This window comes from Cannabis sativa, chromosome 5, assembly GCF_029168945.1.
Source record: "Cannabis sativa cultivar Pink pepper isolate KNU-18-1 chromosome 5, ASM2916894v1, whole genome shotgun sequence".
Classification (NCBI taxonomy): Eukaryota; Viridiplantae; Streptophyta; class Magnoliopsida; order Rosales; family Cannabaceae; genus Cannabis; species Cannabis sativa.
Genome location: NC_083605.1, coordinates 66,396,876 through 66,422,214, shown reverse-complemented (window position 1 = coordinate 66,422,214; position 25,339 = coordinate 66,396,876). Strand labels below are relative to the sequence as shown.

The window sequence follows — 25,339 nt, the reverse complement described above, 5'->3', positions numbered from 1 at the left end:
CTGGCTGCTATTCAAGGATGGTTTCTTCACCAATTGGATGTTAATAATGTATTTCTCCATGGAGATTTGCATGAAGAGGTCTTTATGGCTATACCTCCTGGGTATAGCCTAAGGGGAAGATGCCTCACAATGCTGTTTGTAAGTTGCAAAAGTCTATATATGGCCTGAATCAAGCTTCAAGGCAGTGGTTCGAAAAAATTTTCCACAGCTTTGATTGCTGAAGGTTTTCAACATTCAACATCTGACCATTCCCTCTAATTACTCAACACAAAGCATCCAACATTATTGTTCTTCTTATTTATGTTGATGATGTCATCATAGCAAGCAATGACATGAATATTGTGTAAGCTTTAAAGACCAGACTTAATGATAGGTTCAAATTGAAAGACCTTGGTGACTTAAAATATTTTCTTGGACTCGAAATTGCCAGATCTAGTGCTGGTATTTACTTGTCTCAAAGACATTATGCCCTTCAGCTTCTTGAAGATTTAGGCCATCTGGGTTGTAAAGCTGCTAATACTTCTATGGAAGTGAACCTAAAACTCAATCAAGATGGTGAAGATGCTCTTGCAGATCCAAAGCTATATAGAAGAACAATTGGGAAACTGCAATATCTTACAATAACCAGACCCGATTCAGCTTATACTGTGAATAAGTTAAGTCAGTTTCTGGTTGCACCTAGAGCTACACATATGAATGCTGCAATAAGAGCCCTTCAATATGTCAAAGTAACACCTAGACAGGATCTATTTTATGCAGTAAAAACAGACATTCAGCTTCAAGCTTACACAAATGCTGATTGGGCAGCTTGTGTTGATACAAGGAGGTCCACAACTGGTTTTTGTGTGTTCCTTGGAGACTCATTAATATCATGGAAAAGCAAGAAGCAGAGTACGTATTGAGATCCTCAGTTGAAGCTGAATACAGGCCATGTTGAATACAACTTATTGTGAATTGGTTTGGCAAAGAGTTGAAAATTGAGCATCCTAGGCCTGCATTGCTGTATTGTGACAATAAGGCTGCTCAACAAATAGCTGCCAATCTAGTTTTCCATGAGAGGACTAAGCACATAGAAATTGATTGTCATCTTGTAAGGGAGAAAGTCCAAGAAGGGGTCATCTAAACTATGCATACTTCCAGCAAAGATCAAGTTGCTGATATATGTACTAAAGCTCTATTACCTAGTCAATTTCAAGTCTTAAAAGATAAAATGAGGCTTTGTAACATATACACTCCACCTTAAGGGGGAGTATTAGATTTGTAAGGTATCATGGTTAGTTGGTGAGTTTGGTACAAACTTGTTCTTCTATTACAGTTGTTAGTTAGTCTTCTTCTTCTTCGAGCTTGTATATAAAGCTTCTTACTATACTCTATTTTGAGTTATCAATAAAAGTTGAATTCATTTTCTCTTCTTTTCTTCTCTGTATTTTCTTTCTTCCTAAAACTAAAAATGATCATTTTCTTTTTTAATTAATATGGAACCTTAGTTGTACACTAAACAATCTTCTCCTCAAACAAATAACTACGTACTTTGGCTTCCCTCAAAGGATCCTGCATCAGTTAACTCTCCACACTAGTAATGCGCCCCAAAGTACATGCTCTTTCTCAGGCCAACTCATCAATCCAAAACACACCGCCTATTTAACTTAGCACATTCACCGAATCCCATTGTAACTTTGGGATCTAAGATACAGCTCTGATATCATTTCATAATTTTTTAAAGACCAAATACGCTCATCCATGTCCATGTCCAGTTCCTCAACATCTCTCATTTCTTCAATGGAGGTCCCTTTCAACATAAAACGTCTTGCCATAAATCCCAACAAAATATCTTTTTATTTATTAACAAAGAAGTAAATGGAGAGAAAATTGAAATAAAGAAAAAGGAATAAAAAGAATAATAAAATGGTTGGTGACATTAAGATTACTATATGCACGTGGCTATTGTAAAAAATTGAGCTATAGAGGAGAGCTGATATAGCTCTTGTTTTTCATCATCCTCTAAATATCCAAAGATAGCTGTATTTTACAGCATTATATCAACAAAATATTTCTTTATTTCGAATTTGCTTAGATCAACAATATTATCACCAAAAATATAAAATTATCAACGTGCATGGCTGCAGAGCATGGGAGCTAGCCCAATAATATATAGTGTCATACGTTGTCATTATTGATAGATCGTTCAAGCTCACACAAAGCCTCACTTAAATTCAGAAAAATCCAAACATTAATTAATCACACTTATCAAATTCAGAAATATAAATAAAATTCCTCAATAACTTTAATTTGGGTTATTGATTAAAATTATTAGGCAGACACACATTGAAAGTCGGATGGCATGTCTATGCCACAAGTGTTGATGAGCAAGCTGAGTGAAATGGGAATGTTAATGTTGATTCCAAGAATGTTAGCCTTAATGGCTGTGCAAAGGCACACAGCAGCTTCAAGATCCACAAGGCCATCAAGAACCGAGCAGCAATGGTCCGCGGGCAACCCTATCCCCGTCCCCACAGCCCCATGCAGCACGTTTGCACACACCCCTAGCTTCAAGGCATCTCTAGGGCAACTCACCTTCATTGGGTTCATGATCATCTGCTTATTATTATTATTATTAGTGTTTGGGATTGAATAATGATCAGGCCTAATGGCCTGCTCATCTGGACTACTAGTACTACTTGCCATGAGGTTCATGGAGAGGACAAGAGAAATGATTAGGGTTGAAGAATATTGTCTTGTGGTGGAAGCCATAATATGTAATTTATATGAAGTTGTACTTGTGTTTATCATATTATTATGGCTGGTATTTATATACTTGAGTCCCAGCCAAGTGTGTGTTGGCTCTTTATTTTGTTTAGCCCAAAATTATTATGTGATGTGAAAAGTAAGGCTGGCAATGGTTGAGATTCCTCATGATCAAATAGTGGATAATTCATCTTGACAAAACAAAAAAGTGGACAATCCATCGAGATACTCATAAACTTTAATTTGTGCATATTAATTTTTGGTTAGTTTGGATCACAAGACTGAATAAGCTGGGGTTTTGTCATATTTTAACAATACCCGTGAACCTTTTCAAAAACCATATATTAATCATGATTGGTTGGTCTTCTGATTCCATTTTGGTCACAAGATGCTACTGGGCACATAATATTATAAATAATTATAAATTATAATGACAAATTAGAAATTATTAAAAACTATTATATATAAATATATATATATATATAATAATTTATATAGCTGGCTTTGAGTAGTGTATATATATACACAAGAGTAGTACTGTTCGAAGAGTTGAATTTATTGATCAAAAGTGGATTGAAATGACTGCTAGTTATACTTTTTTGTATATATATTGACCAATAATATGTAAAACCTCTTAAGTCTAAGTTGGGGTGTCAAACCACGATAACAAAGGGTATAAACTTTTGTTAAAGTGGTAACGGACTCCATATAATTTTATTCCTATAAGGCCAATTGTGTAGTTGTTCACTTATGTATGAGCCTTGAGGACTGTGATTCCTCAACTCATTTATATGAAGATTAAGTTTATATATTTGTATATTAAAACGAATCAAGATCACCTGTCCAAATATTATATCCCATATTATGTCTAACCAATATAATAATAACACATTATTTAATTTATTTTTGTAAAGTTTATACTCTAAAACTAACGGAGCAAGTCTGTTAGCTACAAAAAATGGTAGAACTAATCTTTTTAATTAAGGAAATTATAATCATAATATAATTAAAATAACTAAAAAAATAATAATGATTTGTATTTTTTTTATCTAAATGATAAGGACATAATATTAATAGGAATCATTGAAAAAAAAAAAAAAGAACAATCCTTTAATTTTTCTTGTAAAAAGAAAAAAATGATTGTATTATTAAAGATAAATCAAAATTATTATAATTGGTGTGAAGAAAAAAAATACAAATAATCAGTTGTGCACAAATATCAAAATAATAAAAATAATAAATACTTAAATATTTTGCCATATTATTATTATTATGAATTTATTACATAAAATAAAAATAATCATTTGTAAATATTTGATATAGTACTTTTTAATTTTCACTATTGTTTAGAATAATCTTCAACGATAATTTAGTGGCCATGTACTTAAAAACAATCATATATTCTTGTTATAAAATAAGGATATAATCAATTATATAAAATAAGTAATGTAATATGTAGAAGTGTTTTGTAAAAATAATTTTTATGAAATTTTTTATTAGTAAAATAAATTTACAAAAAAAATTATTAGTAAAATAATCTTGTAAGGTAGCGGAAACGACCATAAATTATATTGTGCAACCATATATGATTACTATAGTCACGAAACGGCTATAAATTTACACTGGGCGACTATTATAGTCGGATAGAGTAAATGAAATAAGGTTATTTTGTAAATTTTAATATTCACATTATTTTATTTACAAATTTCACTATTATATATAGATACCCGCTGCAAAGTTCAACCATGCTTCTTTGACTATTTTGATCTCCATGTATATTTTGAATCTATACAATTAGATGTTAATATAAAAAATTAAAAAAAATATGTAGCAATTATATTGTTAATATTTAATTTTAAAAGAAAACAATAATAAAAAAAGAAATTATGAAAACAGCAAAAAAAAAAAAAAACTATTAAAAATGAAAACTTGTAGTTAATAGAATTGCTCCGTTAGTTTTAGTGAGTTAACTTTACAAAAATAAATTAAATGATGTGTTATCATTATATTGGTTAGACATAATATGGGATACAATATTTAGACAGAGAATCTTGATTCTATTAAAACAGGTAGAAACTGCGTTATACGCGGTTATTAATAATTTTTTTTTTTAGAAATACTTTATTTATCTTTTAAAAATTAAATTTACATTTACAATATTTAAAGAAACAGAAAAAATTAATTTTTTTAGCCAAAAAAAAAAACAATTAGTTTTATAAATATATTAATGTACATACTAAAAATCATAATAAAAATATATATGTATTTTTTTTTTTTGGAATCAGATACTTTGTATTGCATAAAACTAGACTTTTTACAATTTAAACAGCACCATATAAAGGCCTGAATAATACTCTAGTTACATGTATAAACAATTGAACCAATCTCTTTCTTCTATGGTATTTTTTGTATCTAATAAGCTATTGATTTTATGCTTCACATTCTCTCTCACTTGGTGAACACAAACAATCATTTCGGTTGCTCCAGATTTGATAAATCAAAGCAGCCACCACTGCTGTATAAACTTTCCTTCTGAACTTGAATGTTTTAACCCGAGAAGTCCACCTGATCATGACTGCTAGAGGACGGTCTGATATTTGCCAATTCAACCATTCTTAATTTGATCTCTTGAAAACACCTGTTACTGAAATAGCATTAAAAAAATAAATGATCTATTGTTTCAAGCTCAATGCCGCATAAAAGGCAGCTGCCTTCTTGACAGACATTAAATTTCAGCAATCGATTCCTGGTTTGGAGTCTCTTTTGAACAGTCAGCCACATTATAAAGCTATGTTTAGGCATGTTATATCTATTCTAGATTTCCCTATGCCATGAAACTCTGTTTTGATCAACATTTAACAGCTTGTAAACTTGGTGGTACTATACCTTCTTACCATAATTGGCTGCAAGTGAGAGAGATTTTTATGTTTTTCTTTAAGTTTTACTATTTGTTTCCAATACCGGCTGCCATCATTGGTTTGATAGTCTCACCAATTTAAACTTTTGATGTATATATGATGTACCTATTTTACCCATAAATTATCATGTTTGATGGCAACAGCCCACACATATTTTCCTAGTGCAGCTTCATTTCATAACATTGTATTCCTTAATCCAAGCTCTCTTAAATTTTTGAGTTTGCATAACCGATCTCATAAATATATATGTATTAAAGATTATAAAAATTATAATATTATTATATTACAATATTTCAGTCACACTTAATTATTATTATTATTATTATTATTATTATTATTATTATTATTATTATTATTATGTGAGTTTTCATATATATATATATGAGAGTATTAGTTAAATGGTATTTAATATTTTTTTGAAGAAATCTTTTTATTATTTAAATGAATATAATTTGGCAGTAAATTCATATTCTATAATTTTATACTTTATTTTAATTTTTTTTTTTTGAAAATTAAAAGACATTATTTAAATTGAAGATTTAATTTTAGAACACATGCTTTATCTTTTTATTTAATTATTTTTTAATTTTGTTAAGAATTTTTAACATTTGACATGAATATTAATGAGTTATTTTATTCTATTTTATGTTTTAATTTAGACCAAAACTAACAAAAAAAATATTCAAAATAAATTTGTTAACTCAAAGTGTATGAAGCAAATAGACTAAAAATGACTATTATTTTAATTAAACTTTAATTGCATAATAATATTTCAATTAAAACTCAAACTAACTTTTTACTAAAAAAACTTGCCAATTATAATATGAATATATTATTGTTAATTATCTCCAAAGAAACTCTTCATATTATAAAAAAAAAGTTATATAACTAATAAAGAAGAGAATTAAAAAGTTTCTATTAGTACAATAAAAATTAGAATCTAGAATTATTATTATTGATTTTTTATTTTAAAAAGATGATGTTAAGAAAATTAGGAAATATTAGAAATTATTTTATCAAGATCTAGATTTACTACTATATATGTTGTTTAAACCTGAATTTCTAAAACAATGGAATTTAAACACATATAAAGTTTAAGAAACCTTACATTGGTTGCAGCGAAATTAAATGACTCCTTCCACTCAGACCTCTAATCCTTGTTCCTTTCTGTCGTAGAGTATTATCAAGATCTGAGCCCGATTCTCTCCTTCAGTTGATTGGCCATTCTTCACAGTCTTACACACTATGATTGAGTACCAACTTGCTATATATGCGTGAGCATGTACTCTATCACTATAAGGGTTAGAATTTTTGAAGAGAGAAAGAGAGAAAGATTCGAAAATAGAGAGAGAATGAGAAGACTCAAATTTGACTGAAGGCTAGATAAAGCTAAAGCTTCATCAACTGTCTATCATCTGTCAATTTGAATCTATAACTAACTATTTATAGGGATTCTTCTAGGTTTAAGTTTGAATTATTTAGCATTAACAAATTGATAAACAAATAGTAAAAATGAGCAGTAGTGGCCGACCATAATATGTGGGCCCACCACTTGTAATTTTGCCATTTTTAACTATTTATCCTATTTTTTACAAATGCTATATTTTCCAATTCAACCACTTAAATGCCAAAAATATTTATTTAATAATTAAAATAATTATCAGATAAAATTGTCATTTAATATATTTATTAATTAGACTTAATAAAGTCTCTTAATTAACAAATAAATCCTAGAATCTCTTTTCTCCACAATTTAGTCCTAACTCAGTGAAAATTCATAAATAAAGCATAGTCTAATTTTAAAATTATAATTGATTAATTAAAATTAAGTAACTGAGTCTTACAAGCAGTATTGTCTCAACTAACTTGGGGACCATGGCCTTATATAACTAAGCTTCCAATAAGCAGATCTAGAATTTACCAAGTAAATTTCTTAACTTATTAATTCCTCCTTGCACCACTATAGATTTGGAATTGCACTCTCAATTATATAGAATGCTCTATATGTTCCACGATATAGATACGCTATAAAAATTTAACCATCGTTCTAATTCCAATAATCAAAGATCCTCTGTAGATGATTTACACCGAGATGGGACAAATTTACCGTTTCTCCCCTTAATGTATTTTATCCTTAAAACACTTAGCTTCCTATAAATGATATTTCAGTAAACTAATATAATCACTTAAATAAGAGCTCTTCCATTTATTTCTATTAGGCCAAGCTCGAAGGAAATCATCATTTCATTTCTATGTCCAGATTGAAGCTATAGATTCTATATCTATGTTTAGCGCTCACACTAAATTGTACTATCATGTTCCCAAGCTGTACGTCTGACCCGAACCAAATGGTAGATTTTAACTAACAACTCAAAGAACACGCTTGAGATCAAACCTAACCATGCGAAGATTAAGATCTTTTGATCTAAGATCAACCAGTGATATTAACTTAGAAAAATACAATGCTAAGATTATAATATCTTTACCAATATAATATCAGTCCCAGTCCAATGTATACTCCATACATATGATACTAGCATACTTTGCCAATATTCTGGAAAGAACATAACACTTATCCAAGGTGTAAGTAAGCTTTATCGCTGACTATCACATTAGTGTAAATCTAGTGCACTGATGAATCATGGGACATTAACTTTTGAAGCATATAATCACAATTACCTTACACTGTGTTGACATCACTGTAATTATGAATAACTATATGTTCTGGACTTACAGAAATCGTATACATTAAACCATAAACATGAAAACTACATGTAAAACATAAATGATTTGTAATCTTCTATTGATAACAAATCAGATTAGATTGAAATGGGTTTTATTTTAAGCATAAAATCCCGACAAACTCCCACTTGCACTAACATAAAATAAGTAGTGCATTTCAATCAATCTATTATCTTGATATCTAGATTAAAATGTAGTGTATTTGACTAAACTCAAATTACAAGAACTGTAAGTCTGTGGTAAGCAATTGCTAAATAAATTAATAAATTAATAAACTAGTTGACCCTAAATAAAACTATCTTATGTGATATTTTATTTTAGCAACCTAGTCTATTTAATAAATTAAGCTTAAATGGGCTTCTTATATCCATCTAAGCCCAAAAGCAAACATATAGGCTCACACAGGTCAAATAATTTGGATGAGCCCTATCATGTTACTAGATTTATCACAGATGAAAGAAATTACAAAATTTATCTGTTACAAATTATTTATAAGATCTATAGACAATTGGACATGATTAAAATCAGATTATTAGATCTGTCAACAAGTTAATTATAGCAATTTAGATTAAATAAATAATAGGTTTGAAATTTTTTTGAATAAATAAATAAACAAACAAACAAACATAACAAACATGTAACAAATATCTGGAAAGTAGGTTAAGATAATTCTGTTTTAAAAAAATATTTAAAATATATCTTAACTAGAATTTAAAATTTAGGTTGTTAGAGAATATCTGAAAAAAAATATTTAAAAATCTAACAAATCTCCTAAATATCTAGCCAATTTTCAAATTTTTAGTTAATTTAAATAATTTAAATTAACTAAATATCTAATAATATAATATAATATAATATCTTAATTTTAAATTTAGATATTTTTAATATTCTATTTTATAATTTAATGAATTAAATATACCTAAAATAAATAATTTTAAAAAATAAGATATTTGATGGTTAGGATATTATCATCATCTTTATTTAATAATTAAATAAAGCAAAATATCCTAAGTTTGAAAAAATTTATGGTTACCAAATCCTAAAATTTCTATTCAAACCAAAATATCCTAAGTTTGAGTCCCCAGGTTTCTCTCGTTATCACGATGGATTTCCTACTCCCTAGGTCGGGGGTGTCTCATGTCCTCATTCATGCGAGAAGCCTCTGGTACATCATTTGGTTGATAAATCCTTGGGATCTTTGAGGAACGTCTCGACGTTGCTCTTGATTATTTTGTTGTTCATCCACTGGAACATTCCTAGTATCCCCAGGTTGTTCTTCCTCAGTGTTTTGGAGATTTCTTTGATTTGCAACATGTCTCTTGGTTCTTGAACCTTGAGATCTGTCTCGTGGCCTTCTCACTCCAGGATTAGGTTGATTCTGAGTATTAGTTCCTTGAGTCGCCTTAGCCGTTGCAACCTCTTTTTCCAACTCAGTGTTTCGTCGGTTAGATTCGGCCAAGCGTTGCCGGAGTTTTCTATTTTCTAATTCCACTAATGGTACATACCTATTTAGATCATATGCATCCTTACTTCTAGGTACATATCCTGTAGAATTATTGGTATCTTCGTTCCTCCCTTCTAGGTTTTGATTATCACCACCATAGTTTCTCCTTGAACGTGATGTTCTAGTAGTATGGGGTCTTTGAGAACCCATAGGTTCTTTCCCAGGGCGATGTGTAGTTTCCTTAGGGCGATATTCATCGTTTAAATTGTTATCAGCCATGGATAGATTTTTGTTTGTAAGGAGGGATTTTCTGAGTTTTATCACTAAGGCTCTCAATGAAAGCACCAAACTGTTAACACTGATTTTCGTTAACCAAAATTAATGAGCCTTGACCTAATAATTATTTTATAGAAATAATAATTAATAACTTAGAAATTAATAACTCCAAATATTTTTACGTGGTTTTGCAGTTAAAATCTGCATACTCCACGAGTCTTTCTTATTAATGGTATTTTGAATACAAAATACAATATCAGGGTAATAATATTATTCTCTCAAAATTCCCCGTCCCTTTTTTTATGGAATCTACCCCTATTTATGTAAATATAGGTTGGCAGTTATTTACTTAGGATTAGTTTATAATGTATAATTATTCATGAAACATAGACAATTCTCACATTTTATTTAATTGCATGTAGGATAATATTTGATAACTGATCAACTGTCGTTTGTTCTTATCCTTTTCGATGGTTAATGCTGATTTAGACAATCGTATCTCGCTTAACCCGAGTTATTCTCCTTGTCCATCTTGATGTGGAAAAAATACTAAGTGTTAGCAGATGATTCACCTCGTTAAGTCTCTTTATTTGAGTTAAGATCGCGAGGTGACCGTCTCACTATATGTAATCTGAGGTTGCCATGATTGTATTTATTCTACTTCGAATTATCTTCTTCGACTACGTACTCCGAGGTAGGTGCGCGTGTCTCGTCATATAAGTTTCATTAGCCTTTTATCCTTATCTCGCTTAAGACTATATAATCAGCAAGTTGTGAATATTTTCTATTAAACCTTTCTTGATGAGTTATTTTATCTTGCCTTTAATGATATAACTTTATTATATGAGGTGGTTCATATTCCACTGCAGGACACGTGTCGACTTCTAAAGTGCAGTCGAATTTCGAGTATAACAATAATATTAAAATTTGTTATTTTTACTTTGTTTTAAGAAATATTTTATATTTATATTTTTATTATTAAAAAACCACATCAACCTAGAATGATTTTATAAACTATATTTTTTTTTTCAAAAAAAAAAGTGATAAAAAAATAATTTAATAATATTTTAAATTATTTATATCAAATGCATATAAATTTATACTATGGGAAAAAAACAATTAAAAATATATAAAAAAATAAAATTTTATTTAACATAATTTTTATATATTTGTGATTATAATGAACTAGATTACAACATTATCTTTATTATAATAGAATCTTAACAACTCATAACACTTTAGAATTTATAATTTACCAAATACTTAGCTCAGCTTTTTTCCACAGTTCTGTTACAGCTGTTTTTACTCACAACATACTATAACTACTTTTTCCAACATGCTAAATTGGCCCTATATATACGTTTATTCTTCTTATTCTTTGTATTTTTTTTTCTATCTCCAAAAATCCCTATTATATCATTGATAATTTATTAATTTACATGTTTATTTTTTTGAAGAGTAATTTGTGGCATAACCCCTCCAACTATCAATTTACTTGCAAAAAACCATCCAACCTCATATTTTGGTGGGAAAACCATCCAAAGTACTATTCCGTTTACATTTTTAAGGTGTCGTCTGTCCAGCCTCGTTAAGTCCTAATTTTGCCCACGTGGCAATGACAAGTCACTAAAAAATTATCCTATGTGGCCATATTTTACAAAATAAAAATAAAACTTTAAGAGTAATTTGCGGCAAAACTCCCCCAACTATCAATTTACTTGCAAAAAACCATCCAAAAAACTTTAAGGTTGGATGGTTTTTTGTAAGTAAATTGATAGTTGGGGGAGTTTTGCCGCAAATTACTCTTAAAGTTTTTTGTTTTTATTTTAATTTTTATTTTGTAAAATATGGCCACGTAGGATAATTTTTTAGTGACTTGTCATTGTTACGTGGGCAAAATTAGGACTTAATGAGGCTGAATAGAAGACACTTTAAAAATGTAAACGAACTAGTACTTTAGAGGGTTTTTCCACCAAAATATAAGATTGGATGGTTTTTTGCAAGTAAATTGATAGTTGAGGGGAGTTTTGCCACAAATTACTCTTTTTTAAATAATAAGGTATACATGTTATATATTTTCAATGCATACATTGTTTTTCTAATATATATGTTTAATTGGATCACAAGAATGATTATGAGTTGTCAATTTTAATAGCACCCGTGAACCTTAAAAACCATATATTTATTTCTTGCAAATCGAGCACTTGGCTGGCCTTTGGATCCATTTTTATCACAAATGCCGGAAACAAAATGATGCTTAATTAATTATATATGACCAATTAGTGCAAATAATTATTACATAAAGAATCATTAAATATAATTTGGTACGTAGACGCCATAATAATTAATTATTAGCATGTAGTCTTACACTACAAGAGGTATACTAGCTAATATTTTAAACTTATTGCTAGCTTAATTAGTGGATTTAGAGTTCATTTGGCATGTATTATTAAGTGGTATTGTATTTTATTATATTATATAAAATTGTAATTTATATTTTATTTGTACAAAATATTATATTAAATGTTAATTTATATTAAAATATTGTATACTTATACACCCATAAAAGTTAATATCACTTATATAATTTTACATAAAATATAATTTAAAATAATATACATACTACAAAATATCACTTTTACTCACAACAAAATTTGTGACTAATTATAAATTATTTTTTCTATATTGTGACTAAAAGTTCCGTGACTAAAGATATTAGCCAACAAAATTACAATTGTTGTGACTAAATGTATTTTTAGTCACAATACTTGTTGTGACTAAACTAAATTACTACAAAAAATCTTACTTTTAGTCACAACAAAACTTGTGACTAAAAGTGAAAAAATTGTGACTAATTATAATTAATTATTATTCTTATGTTGTGACTAAAACGTCCGTGGCTAAAAGTATTAGTCACAAAATTACAATTTGTTGTGACTAAATGTATTTTTATAGTCACAATACTTGTTGTGACTAAAACTAAATTAGTGACAACTTGTAACTAAATATTATGTTTTAGTCACAAATAATATTTTGTTGTGACTAAAAGTCACATTTAGTTACCAAAAAAATTATGTTGTGACTAAAAATTTGTCACTAAAAGTAGCAGTTTTTTGTAGTGTTAGTGACAATTTGTAACTAAATACTATGTTTTAGTCAAAGTAATATTTTATTGTGACTAAAAATCACATTTAGTCACAAAAAAAATTATGTTGTAACTAAAAAATTATCGCTAAAATTAACAATTTTTTGTAGTGACAATAGAATAGACATACCAATTAAATAAACTCTGAAATGACTAATATATATGTCAACATCACTTAGGTACTATAGTGTTCTTTAACATTTCTCAATATGTATATATCTTCAAATTTGGCCTTAAGTAGAACTAGAACCCATAATTTAAGTATGGTCGATAATTCAATTAAGATTGAGTTATTAATAATTAACTAACTTGTTTGTGTCAATATATACCAGCAATATAGTTTGTAAATACAAATTTTACTTCGGGACCCAAAATTTATTATAGCTAGGGGTCTATATATCAATAATAATATTTAATTACTTCTTGTTATTAATAAAGGGGATAATTTATTTTAAAAGAAAATAATAAAAGTTTGTGTAAAAAAATATTGTAATTAAATATACATTATAATTCCAATATAGCTATCATGAAAATGTTTATAACTCTAAATATTAGATATATTAATTTGTTGCCGTTAAATATATTTTATGATATGTATTATAACTAAAATTAAATTAATATATAGTGCTTCTAAAAAAAACTAAATTAATAACTTTTTCTATTTAAATATTATTTTTTGGTTATAACGTTGTTGTTGCCACTAAACATAATATTTAGTTATGAGAAAAATATACATTAGGATAAAAATATACATTGATCACTAAACATATTAATTTTTATATATATATAAATATATATCTATTAATTTTAGTGGGCTTGACGTACATATTTGTCACTCAACACTTAGATTCACAAAGTAAAAAACATATTTTACAAAATATACACTACATGAGTTAAACTAGATAATATTAGAAGAGAAATTAAGTTAAGGCGCGCAAAATCTCCAACTTAACAATGCTATAGATGCGTACACTTAACTATTCTTGCTCTAACATTAATTAGTAGATGTTCATGTTGGGTATTGTTCCCATGTCCTACATCTTCACATGCCCACTAATAATAGATCAATTAATATATATACTTTATATTATTTCTTTTCTTAAAACTTGAATTAGCATCTATAAATACAGAAGCTGTACTTTCAATATTTCTCATCCATATCGAAGTGTAAATCATCTTCTTCACTTATTTGCATAATATATTGTGAGAAAAAATGGCTTTTAGGGCTCAAGCATGCACTGCTCTCCTTCTCTCCCTTAATTTGGTGCTCTTCACTATGGTTAGCTCCACTAGTATCCCATTAATACCAACTATCCCAACTCTTAACTCTAAGGCTAAGTGTCCTTTGGACACCCTAAAGCTTGGAGTGTGTGCAAAGTTGTTGAATGAGTTAGTACACGTTGTTGTTGGGACTCCACCCAAAACTCCTTGTTGCAGTCTTATTGGAGATTTGGTTGATCTCGAAGCAGCTGTGTGTGTTTGTACTGCCCTTAAAGCTAATATTTTGGGCATCAATCTTAATGTTCCAATTTCGCTCAACTTACTTCTTAACTATTGCGGCAAAAATTCTCCACTTGGCTTCCAGTGTCCTTAAAATTAAGTATTGGCCAGATTTCATTATTTTACCTTATTTGATCATTTGGTATTTTGTGTTTTTATTTGGTTGTTTGGTTTTCATAACTTAGTGTGCATGTTGTCAGTGTGTTTGGATTGGTTTAATGGCTTATCTCATGCCATAAACAAGATTTATTAATAAATTGTTGCAGATATATATATATTTATAAATACTAGCAAAAAGCTACGTGCGAGACACGTATACTAAATTTTATGCTAATTTTTTTTTTATGTTATTTGAAAGTTATACAATTAAAAATTAAAGAAAAAATATTATTAGTTATTCGGTGAGATTATTATTATTATGTGTATAGGAAGAAATCACAAATTAATTAATCTTATAATTTTAACTTTAATCAAATAGGATTCTAGATATATGAACAATAAATAATCACGTAAAAATAAAAAATAATTATTTGAATAAAGAATTCAATATACAAAGTTATATATATGAATCCCATTAATCAAAAATAATTATTCAATATATGAACAATAATTTGTCACGCTATATGTTTCCCAATAAAGAAATCCACCTCCTCATAGTCAAAAATAAATAATACATCTAATACAGATCTTTGTAATGGAGTACCTAAAAGAAACAAAACTTCAGTTATCATAATCGGAAAAGGTTTAAGTGAACTAAATAATGACTAAGAAGATCTAAATTACAAAATGAAAATAACATGTCTATATGAGTATGATTTTTTTGCTATATGAGCATGATTGATCTAAGAGAAAATAGATAAACCTATAAACATATAGATATACTTAATATTAATTTTGACAAAGTAGCAATTCAATTATAAACAATTCTAAATATCAGCTTGACAATTTCAACACACTAATTACTCATTAAATAACCATAATGTATACTTCATGATAATTTTATTTTATTTGATATCAAATGATAGAGATTATTGAGTATTGTGGACAATGTCCCACATGGAATAAATGGTAGAGAATTGAGCCATATATAAGAACATGGGCTACTCCACTCATAGCCAATTGGTTTTGAGATGGAACCCCATGATTCTCAACATGGTATCAGAGCCATATCCCTTGCGGGCAAGTGATCATATCCGATCCCCACCTATACAGATAGTGACCAATGTCCACTCTGATACGGTTCAAGATTGATGAGCAAAAAATAGCCATCATCTTGAGGGGAAATATTGTGGACAATGTCCCACATGGAATAAATAGTAGAGAATTGAGCCATATATAAGAACATGGGCTACTCCACTCATAGCCAATTGGTTTTGAGATGGAACCCCATGATTCTCAACATTGAGGTTTTCAGCCATGGAAAACACACTATGATCAAAAAGTAATGCTCATTAATTGTATATTTCAAAGAAACCCTAATTTCCATGAATGTCCCTAATAAGATATAAACAATCAAGTTGTAAATTAAAAAAAAAAAAAGTAGCGAAATTTCAGTTAATATAAAAAATAGAACAAATTGAAGATTTATACAATATTGGAATTTGAACTTTTAGAGGCCATTAGCGAAGGGGCGAAACTCGTTAGATCCCCTAGGAGAACACTACCTTAATAGTCTGAACACAAAAATTGTAGAAATCAAAATATGAATAAATTAGCATCATCAACAAAAAGAAAATTAAAGGGAAAAGACTTAATAATTACGTTACAAATAATTATTGATTGAATTAAAAAGTTAAGATTATAAGATTAATTCAAATTATTATTCATATATTGATTCCAAAAAGAGTAAGAAAAAGAAACATCATTTCTTTGTGCCCAAACTCTTTCGGATTTTACAAACTCTTTGATATTAAGAAAATTGTTGCTTTAATTTTTCATTACACTGGAAACATATTGTTTTAGCTCTATTAGACAACCATATTTTCCCTCCTAAAAAGTCATTTTTTTTTTTATAATTGAAAGATGTGATGTTTGAGTAATTACATGTATTGTGTAGTTGAAGATTTGATGTTGAGTAATTTACATGCTGTGTAATTGAAGATTTGATGTTGAGTCATTTCACACTGGAAACATATTATTTTAGCTCTATTAGACAACCATATTTTCCCTCTTAAAAAGTCATTTTTTTTTTATAATTGAAAGATGTGATGTTTGAGTAATTACATGTATTGTGTAGTTGAAGATTTGATGTTGAGTAATTTACATGCTGTGTAATTGAAGATTTGATGTTGAGTCATTTTTTTGTTTTTATTTAATGATGTTTTTTTTTTGGATTTAATGAGATTTATTTTATTATATATAAATAAGAAGTGATCCATGAATTTCTCATAAACCATTTTATTTTTAATAATAAATTATTTTATTTTTAATATAAATAAAAAGTCACCCACGAATTTCTCATAAACCAAGAATTCGGTTATATAGGCACACTTTATATAGAATATATATATATATTTGTGGGTTACAGTACTGTTATGTCAAATATATGATCATAAATTTTTATATTAATTTTAGTCGTATTAAATCACACTTTTAGAGAAATGGGCATTCCCATCTGTGCAAATGTTTATTTTTTCAATGACCAACGGTAATAAAATTGAGGGACCATTTAAAATTAATAATAAAAAAAAACTAGTACGTCAGTTATAAACCGACGCTAACCATTAGTGTCGGTTTATAATCGACTCTAACTATTCACTAAGAGTTTTATTTTTTCAATGACCAACGGTAATAACATTGAGGGACCATTTAAAATCAATAATAAAAAAAACTAGTACGTCGGTTATAAACCGACCCTAACTATTAGCATCGGTTTTTATAAACAACTCTAACTATTCAGTAAAAGTTTTTGGCAAAAGGGGTAACTTTTAATCCCTAATGTAATAATTAGGTTTAGTTTTTACCGGCGCATATTTGCGCCAATAAAATGAGATTTTTATATATCGGCGCATTTAGGTAATTATAGCGGCAAAAGGCTTAGTAGGAATCGTCAAAAGGCGCATCCTATTTTGGCGGTTTCATATATTTTTGTCAACGCAAGCATGTACTTGCAAAAGGTTAAAAAATTTAGGTGGGAAATTTCCCTCCATGAAATAGTTTTAGCGAGGAAGTTTAAAGTTTTACCGGCGAGTAATTGTCTCGACAAAAGTAAATAAAATTTTGGCACAAAATTCCTGCATGGGAAATGGTTATGGGGAGAATAAATTTTTGCTGGTGCAAAATTTAACCATTTAATGAAACACAATGTTTCATCTTAGGGTTCCTATTAAGATTTTTGCCGGCGCAAACAAATACAACGGCAAAAGTAACAGTTCTAATGAAAATTATTTGTATAAAATTATCTTCTTCAATACTTTTTTTTTTAACAAAAGATAAATTTTATTCAAAATTGAATAAAAACAAACATACAGCAAAGACAAATAGCCCAGAACAACTCACTCAACACACTACCATCCCTCAATTACATTTTAAATATACTAATTATCTTTTTTCAAATTAGAATTGATTACACCCAAAATACGCCACTTCACTAGATATTTTATCTCTTGACAAACTGCCTTACTCGAGCTACACACAATCAAAAACTCATCTATTTTTTTTTCCACATCTTCTTCAATACTTATTTGTATAAAATTTTGAAAAAATATGGTCTTTACTAGTTTATTTTTATAGAATAAATTTTTCATTGTTTTTTTTATGTTGAAGTATAATATTTTAAGGTTATGATAAGGTGCTTTTTTAATTTAATTTTCAGTCTCTCAATTTTTTATTTTTTTTATTTTTTCACCTTATCATTATTAATTTTTTAAATAGATATCGTTTAGCATGATTTTTGAAAACTGAATTAATAAAAGATTAAGCTAAGAAAAGCTGATTTTAAAGTAAAGAAGACAAATATTTTACATGGTTAGAGAGTTAGTGAGCTTTAGTCCACAAATAAATATTATTGAAGTTCTTTAGTTATATAGAGTATTTACACAAGTGTTCTTGCAAAATTTTTGCAGATATTCTAGCCAAAGTTCGTAAGCCTTTGCATGGACGGGTAGAGCCTTATTTATAAGCTGAAACCAGGTAGGTGAGGTCCAATTGAGGGATAATTGTCATAAAATAAACCAACCGATGGCGTAAAATACAATATAATATTGACTTTGGGCCTAGTAGGCCCAATTGAGGGATACTTGTCATCCATACAAAGTACTACTTTCTAATGTTGAAAGGTGTTCATGCATCGTCGATCATGTACACCAAAAGTCAGAGACTAAAAGGTAGTTTACTTTTTGTGATATGCACGTTTTCCAAGTCTGATGTGGGAGAAAACCCCTAATTTTGTGAGATTCGGTGTCAGAGGCGTGCCACGTCGGACCGACCCTACAAGATTGAACTCTGGGACACCCCTTGGACTACCCTTCTAGAATACCCATGGGGTATCCGTAAATGTCTTTTTGGACATTTGTTATTTTGGCTATGTCAGCTCTCCAGATTCATTGGTTCGACCTTGCTTGCGAATAAGCCTTAATCGAATCCAGACCATTGATCTTCCAGCTTTGTTCTTAACTCATATCGTAATTTGTTAGAGCCTTAAGAATGGGCCCGTAAATTGATTTGGGGATACCAAATCCACATATGGCTCTTGTCTAGAAATGTAGACAACAAGTAAAATTTGAAAAAAATATAATTAGAGTTAGTCGGTTATTTGAGTAATTTTATAATAATATATATAGCTTTGTCTATTAATAACAATGTGAATACAAATTTGTATAAGTTATATAAGATTCTTACTCAAGTCCTAACAAAGCCAGTAGAGAAGGACGGGGCCAAACTTTGAAATAAATTTTCTCGTGCTCTCTAATTCATTATTCTACTGCGGCTCTCAAAAGTCGAGTGTAGCGGTGCCACATGTTATGCCATGACCCTAATTATTTTTGAGATTTTCAATTTCTCTGTAATCAAGACCTCACCATGACTCTAAAAAAGATTAGTACCGCAATTCAAAATTTTAATAAAAGTGAAAAGAAGATAATAAAAAAAGTGACAGAAAAAAAAATGAGAAAAAAAACTAAGTGAAAAACATATTAAGAAAAAAAAGATGAGAATATATTACCCCTAAAAAAATTGACGGTATAAATTTTTCGTTGGATATGGGAAATGCCATAATATTTCACCGCAAATGGAGTCCTCCTTAATTGGGTCCTCTCAATGGGGTCCTCCTCAATGGGGTACTCCCAGTGGGGTCTGTTGGAAGTTATTTTACCAGGAACTTAGATCTACTCACAAGTATGTTGATTTAACAACCTAAATATGAACTTCTAAAACGATAGAAAATTAAACACATAAGAGTATCAGAAATCTTACATTGGGTGCAGCGGAATATATGTCTCCTCCCACTCAGATCTCTAACCATTGATTCCTTTCTGTAGCAGAGTATAATCAAGATCTGAGCCCGATAGTCCTTCTTTGTTGTTTTTGAATTCTACACAGCCTTCCTCACTATGATTGAGGTATTACTTGATGTCTATGGGCACTACTCTAGCACTTATAGATTTCGAAACAGTGAAGAAATAGAGAGAGAGAGGGTGGCGGCTTAGAGAGAATTTTCAGAGAGAAAATTCTGTCAGAATAATGTTGTGTATCAGATGTATAGTTATGTTCAACTCTGAAGCCTTTACCTTCTATTTATAGAAGACCACCCAGGGATATGATTGACATTTAATTGAAAAAATCAAAGAGAAAAGGAAGCTTAAGTGGCCGGCCTAGGCATTGTGGAAACAAGGCTTGCCACTTTTCCAACTTTCCTTTTCCTACACTGATAGTTTCCTGTTTTGTCAAAAACTGCCAATTCCTTTGTTCAACCACATAAATGTCAAATCTAATTATTTAATAATTAAAATTAATTATCAAATAATATATTGTCATTTATTTTATTAATAATGAAACTAATTAAAGTTTCCTAATTAATAAATATGCCCTTCAAAATCTCTATTTACTGTTTTGCCCTTAATAAGTGATAAATTCTCAAATAGACAAGTCTATCTTGAGAATTTTAATTGATTAATTAAAATCAATTAAATGAGTCTTACAAGTAATATTATCTCAACTAGTGAGGGGACCATGGGTCTATATATCCGAGCTTCCAATAAGCAGATCTAGAATTTACCACTTAAATTCACTGACTTATTAATTCTTCGTTGAATCCACACATAGAACTCAGAATTGCACTCTCAGTATATAGAATGCTCTATATGTTCCACCATATAGACACATCATTAGTTATCCATTGTTATAATCCTAATGTGATCAATGATCCTCTATATGGATGATTTACACTGTAAAGGGACTAAATTACCGTAACACCCTACAATGTATTTTATCCTTAAAACACTTAACCCTGTATAAATGATATTTCAACTAAGTGAAATGAGTACTCAATCATTTATCTCGTTTGGTTAAGCTCGAAGGAAATCACCCTTTGCTTACTATTCGCCAAATAGAAGCTATAGATTCCATATTTATGTTAGCGCTCCCACTCAATCGCACTACCGTGTTCCCAAAATGTATGTATTGCCCTGACTACAGATTAGGATTAACTAACAAATCAAAGAAAACGAATAATACTCTTGAAATTGAGCCTAACCATATCAGGATTTCGATCATGTGATCTAGGATCAACTTATGATATTGAATTGAGTAGATATTTACGGTAAGTTTCAAAATCTATTTCAAAGTTAAATATCGGTCCATTCCAATGCATACTCCTATGCATCCGACCTGAGCTTTACTTTAACCTATGTTTTGGAAAGAACATAACATTTCTCCAAATGCAAGTAAACTCTATTGTAGATTGTCATATCAGTAAAACCCAGTGTTCTGATAAATCTAGGAATACTTTATTCACATAGTCATGTTTACTTTCCACTGTGTTGACAACACAATAAACATGATCAAGTATGTGAAAAGGGGTTTGGATGAATTTATAAATCAAATAGACAAACAATTGATTAAGTGAACCAAAACATACACAAATGAATGAAAAATACTTCTGTTACTTTATTGATATTGAATAATCTGGATTACATTGAAACAGAGTTTTATTTAGGGCATAAAACCCAACAAACTCCCACTTGCACTAATATAAAACAAATCAGTACATTTCAATTAATCCTAAATTCTGACGGTGCTTTTCGAATGAAGTTACTGCCAAGACTTTGGTGAATGGATCAGCTAAGTTATCCTGCTTATCCACTTTCTCCACCAGTACATCCCCTCTTGCCACATATTCTCTGATAATATGATACTTTCTTTCTATATGCTTACTTCTCTTGTGGCTCCGAGGTTCCTTACTGTTGGCTATAGCTCCATTGTTATCACAAAGCAGGACTAGAGGCCTTTCCATTCCAGGAACTACACCGAGACTGGTGAAGAACTTCCTAAGCCAGACAACCTCTTTAGCTGCTTCAGCCGCAGCTATGTATTCTGCCTCCATGGTAGAATCCGAAATCGCAGTTTGTTTAGCACTTCTCCAAACCACTGCTCCACCCCCAAGAGTAAACACCATCCCAGATGTAGATTTCCTGTCTTCAAGACATCCCTGGAAATCTGAGTCTGTATAGCCTAAGGGATTTAAAGCACCACCCTTGTAGACTAATACATAATCTCTTGTACTCTTTAAGTATTTCAAAATATACTTAACAGCATTCCAATGTACCCGTCCTGGATTTGACTGATACCTGCTCACGATTCTAACTGCATAGCAGATGTCAGGTCTAGTGCATAGCATAGCATACATTAGACTTCCAACTGCAGAAGCATAAGGAATATTTGCCATGTCTTCTATCTCTTGAGGATCAGTAGGACACTGTTCCTTAGATAGACGGATACCATGTCTAGAGGGCATGTTTGCCCCATTGGTATTGGTCATGGAAAATCTCTCTAGAACTTTGTCAACGTAAGCTGTTTGAGAGAGAGCAAGGGATCTGTTCTTTCGGTTTCTGACAATCTGAATACCGAGAACATAGGCTGCCTCACCCAAGTCTTTCATGTCTAATTGAGTGTCAAGCCATTCCTTGATGTGAGTCATTTTCTTGACATTGTTGCCAATGATCAAAATGTCATCAACATAAAGGACCAAGAATACTACTACTTGGTTTTCCTTGAGTTGGTAAACACAAGGTTCATCTTCATTTTGATGAAAGCCGTAGGTTTTGATGATCTCATCAAACCTTTTATTCCATGAGCGAGAAGCTTGCTTAAGTCCATATATGGACCTATTTAATTTGCAAACTTTATTCTCCTGCCCAGGAATAACATAACCTTCTGGTTGCTCCATATAGATGGTTTCTTCAAGAAGCCCATTAAGAAAGGCTGTCTTGACATCCATTTGCCAAATTTCATAATCTAAAGCGGCAACTATGGAGAGAAGAATTCGGATGGATTTGAGCATGGCAACCGGACTAAAAGTTTCTTTATAGTCCACACCTTCTCTTTGGGTATAACCCTTGGCGACCAGTCTAGCTTTGAAAGTTTCGACTTCGCCTCCAGCACCTCTTTTCTTCTTGTAGACCCATTTACATCCAATTGGACGAAAATCATCAGGTGGTTCTACATATTCCCAGACTTTGTTCTTTTTCATGGAATCCATTTCTGAATCCATACCGGCTGACCATCGCTTCCGTTGCGGACTTGCCATTGCCTGTTTATAGGTTAATGGGTCGTCATCAATACCGTCACCAACGACCATATTGATTTCACCATCCAAGCCATAACGAGATGGTTTTGTAGAAACCCTCCCACTACGACGAGGAGCGGTGACCTTCTGAACAGGAGCTTTGGTAGTAGTTTTCTCAGTTGCTACAGCTGAGGGAGTCGGATGTTCCTCTTCTTGAGTAGAAGAGGATGGTACATTTGAAGGAACAATATCTGTGAGCATTTCCTCTAATACAATTTCACTTTTCGGTTTGTTGTCTTTCATATAGTTATCTTCAAGGAAAGTAGCATTTGTAGAAACAAACACTTTGTTATCCTTGTGACTATAGAATAGTCCACCCCTAGTCTCTTTTGAATTTCCGACAAACATGCAAACTTCAGTTCGCGATTCCAGTTTGCCTTCTTTCTTTCTTAAGACGTGAGCAGGGCACCCCCAAATCCTATAATGGCGTAAACTAGGTGTACGACCATTCCATAGTTCGACGGGTGTCTTAGGGACTGCTTTAGATGGTACAACATTTAAAATGTCGTTTGCCATTTGAATAGCATATCCCTAGAAGGACGTAGACAGAGTTGAATAACTCAGCATAGACCTAACCATTTCTAAGAGAGTGCGATTTCTTCTTTCTGCAACTCCATTCTGCTGTGGAGTGCTTGGGGCAGTATATTGGGATTCAATTCCAAGTTCAGTTAAATGATCTTTGAACTGCATATCCATATATTCTCCACCCCTATCAGTTCACAAGATCTTTAATGTTTTACCTAATTGGTTTTGAGCCAAAGCATGAAATTCCTGAAACTTTTCAAACGTTTCAGATTTCATTTGCATTAGGTAAAGAAAACTATATCTAGAGAAATCGTCAATGAAAGTGACGAAATACTCATAACCTCCTCTGGCTTTTACATTCAGCGGTCCGCAAACATCTGAATGTACTAACCCTAGGGGTTCTTTGGCACGCTCTCCCTTCGCAGAGAAAGAACGTTTGGTCATTTTTCCTTCTAGGCAAGACTCGCAGACTGGCAGTTCTCCTAAGACGACATTTTTCAATGGACCGTCTTTGGTTAGCCTATTGAGTCTATCAAAACCTATATGACCTAAACGTAAATGCCATAGATAAGTTTGATCATCATTATCAATCTCTTTTCTCTTAAGGCTTCTAGGTTTAGCTACATTGAAAAGTTCAGTATTTAGTGAGATTTGAGTATCAGGTCTTAAAACATAAAGCCCTTGTTCCATGTTTGCAACACATATATGAAATCCGTTACGAGAAATTGAACAATTTGAACTCGAAAAATTCAATATATAAAATTGTGTTTGTAAATATGAAACGCTAATCAAGTTTCTACTAAAATTAGGAATATACAAAACATTCTCTAAAAGTAAAAACTTCTTAGAATTAAACTTGATTCGGGCTGTTCCTCTTGCTTTAACTGATACCAACTCGCCATTTCCAACATTAAGCTTTAACTCACCTGGGTGAAGATTCTCCCAAGTTTCAAGCAGCTGCAATGAAGAACATACATGGTTAGTAGATCCAGAATCAACAATCCAGGTGGATTTGTCGTTCTCTAAAACACATGATTCAAACACAAAAGCATCACCTTCGTTTGAATTGTCTAGAAGCCTGGGACATTGTTCTTCTTTATGTCCCTTTCCATTACAATTCGCACATAGAACATGATGTCTGATAATTGTACTTGAAGAAGCAGCTTTGTTAGAGCCCTCATGCTTAATCTTCTTCCTCTGATTAAAGTTTGCAATACCAGGAGGTCCCATTGCAATCAGATTCCGCTCATGGGCCCTCAACT

At 30.6% G+C, this 25,339-nt stretch overlaps 2 protein-coding genes across 2 annotated transcripts; one reads left to right on the top strand and one right to left on the bottom strand.

The window, feature by feature from the left end:
• Positions 1–1,876: 1,876 nt before the first annotated feature.
• LOC115716300 (14 kDa proline-rich protein DC2.15) lies at positions 1,877–2,817 on the bottom strand. The gene has a single exon (XM_030645061.2). It carries the CDS (start codon positions 2,788–2,790, stop codon positions 2,311–2,313), a length of 480 nt encoding a protein of 159 aa, XP_030500921.1. The 5' UTR covers positions 2,791–2,817; the 3' UTR covers positions 1,877–2,310.
• Positions 2,818–14,405: 11,588 nt separating this feature from the next.
• On the top strand, positions 14,406–14,991 carry LOC115716303 (14 kDa proline-rich protein DC2.15-like). Its single transcript, XM_030645064.2, has one exon. It carries the CDS (start codon positions 14,484–14,486, stop codon positions 14,862–14,864), a length of 381 nt encoding a protein of 126 aa, XP_030500924.2. The 5' UTR covers positions 14,406–14,483; the 3' UTR covers positions 14,865–14,991.
• The last annotated feature ends 10,348 nt before the right edge of the window (positions 14,992–25,339 follow it).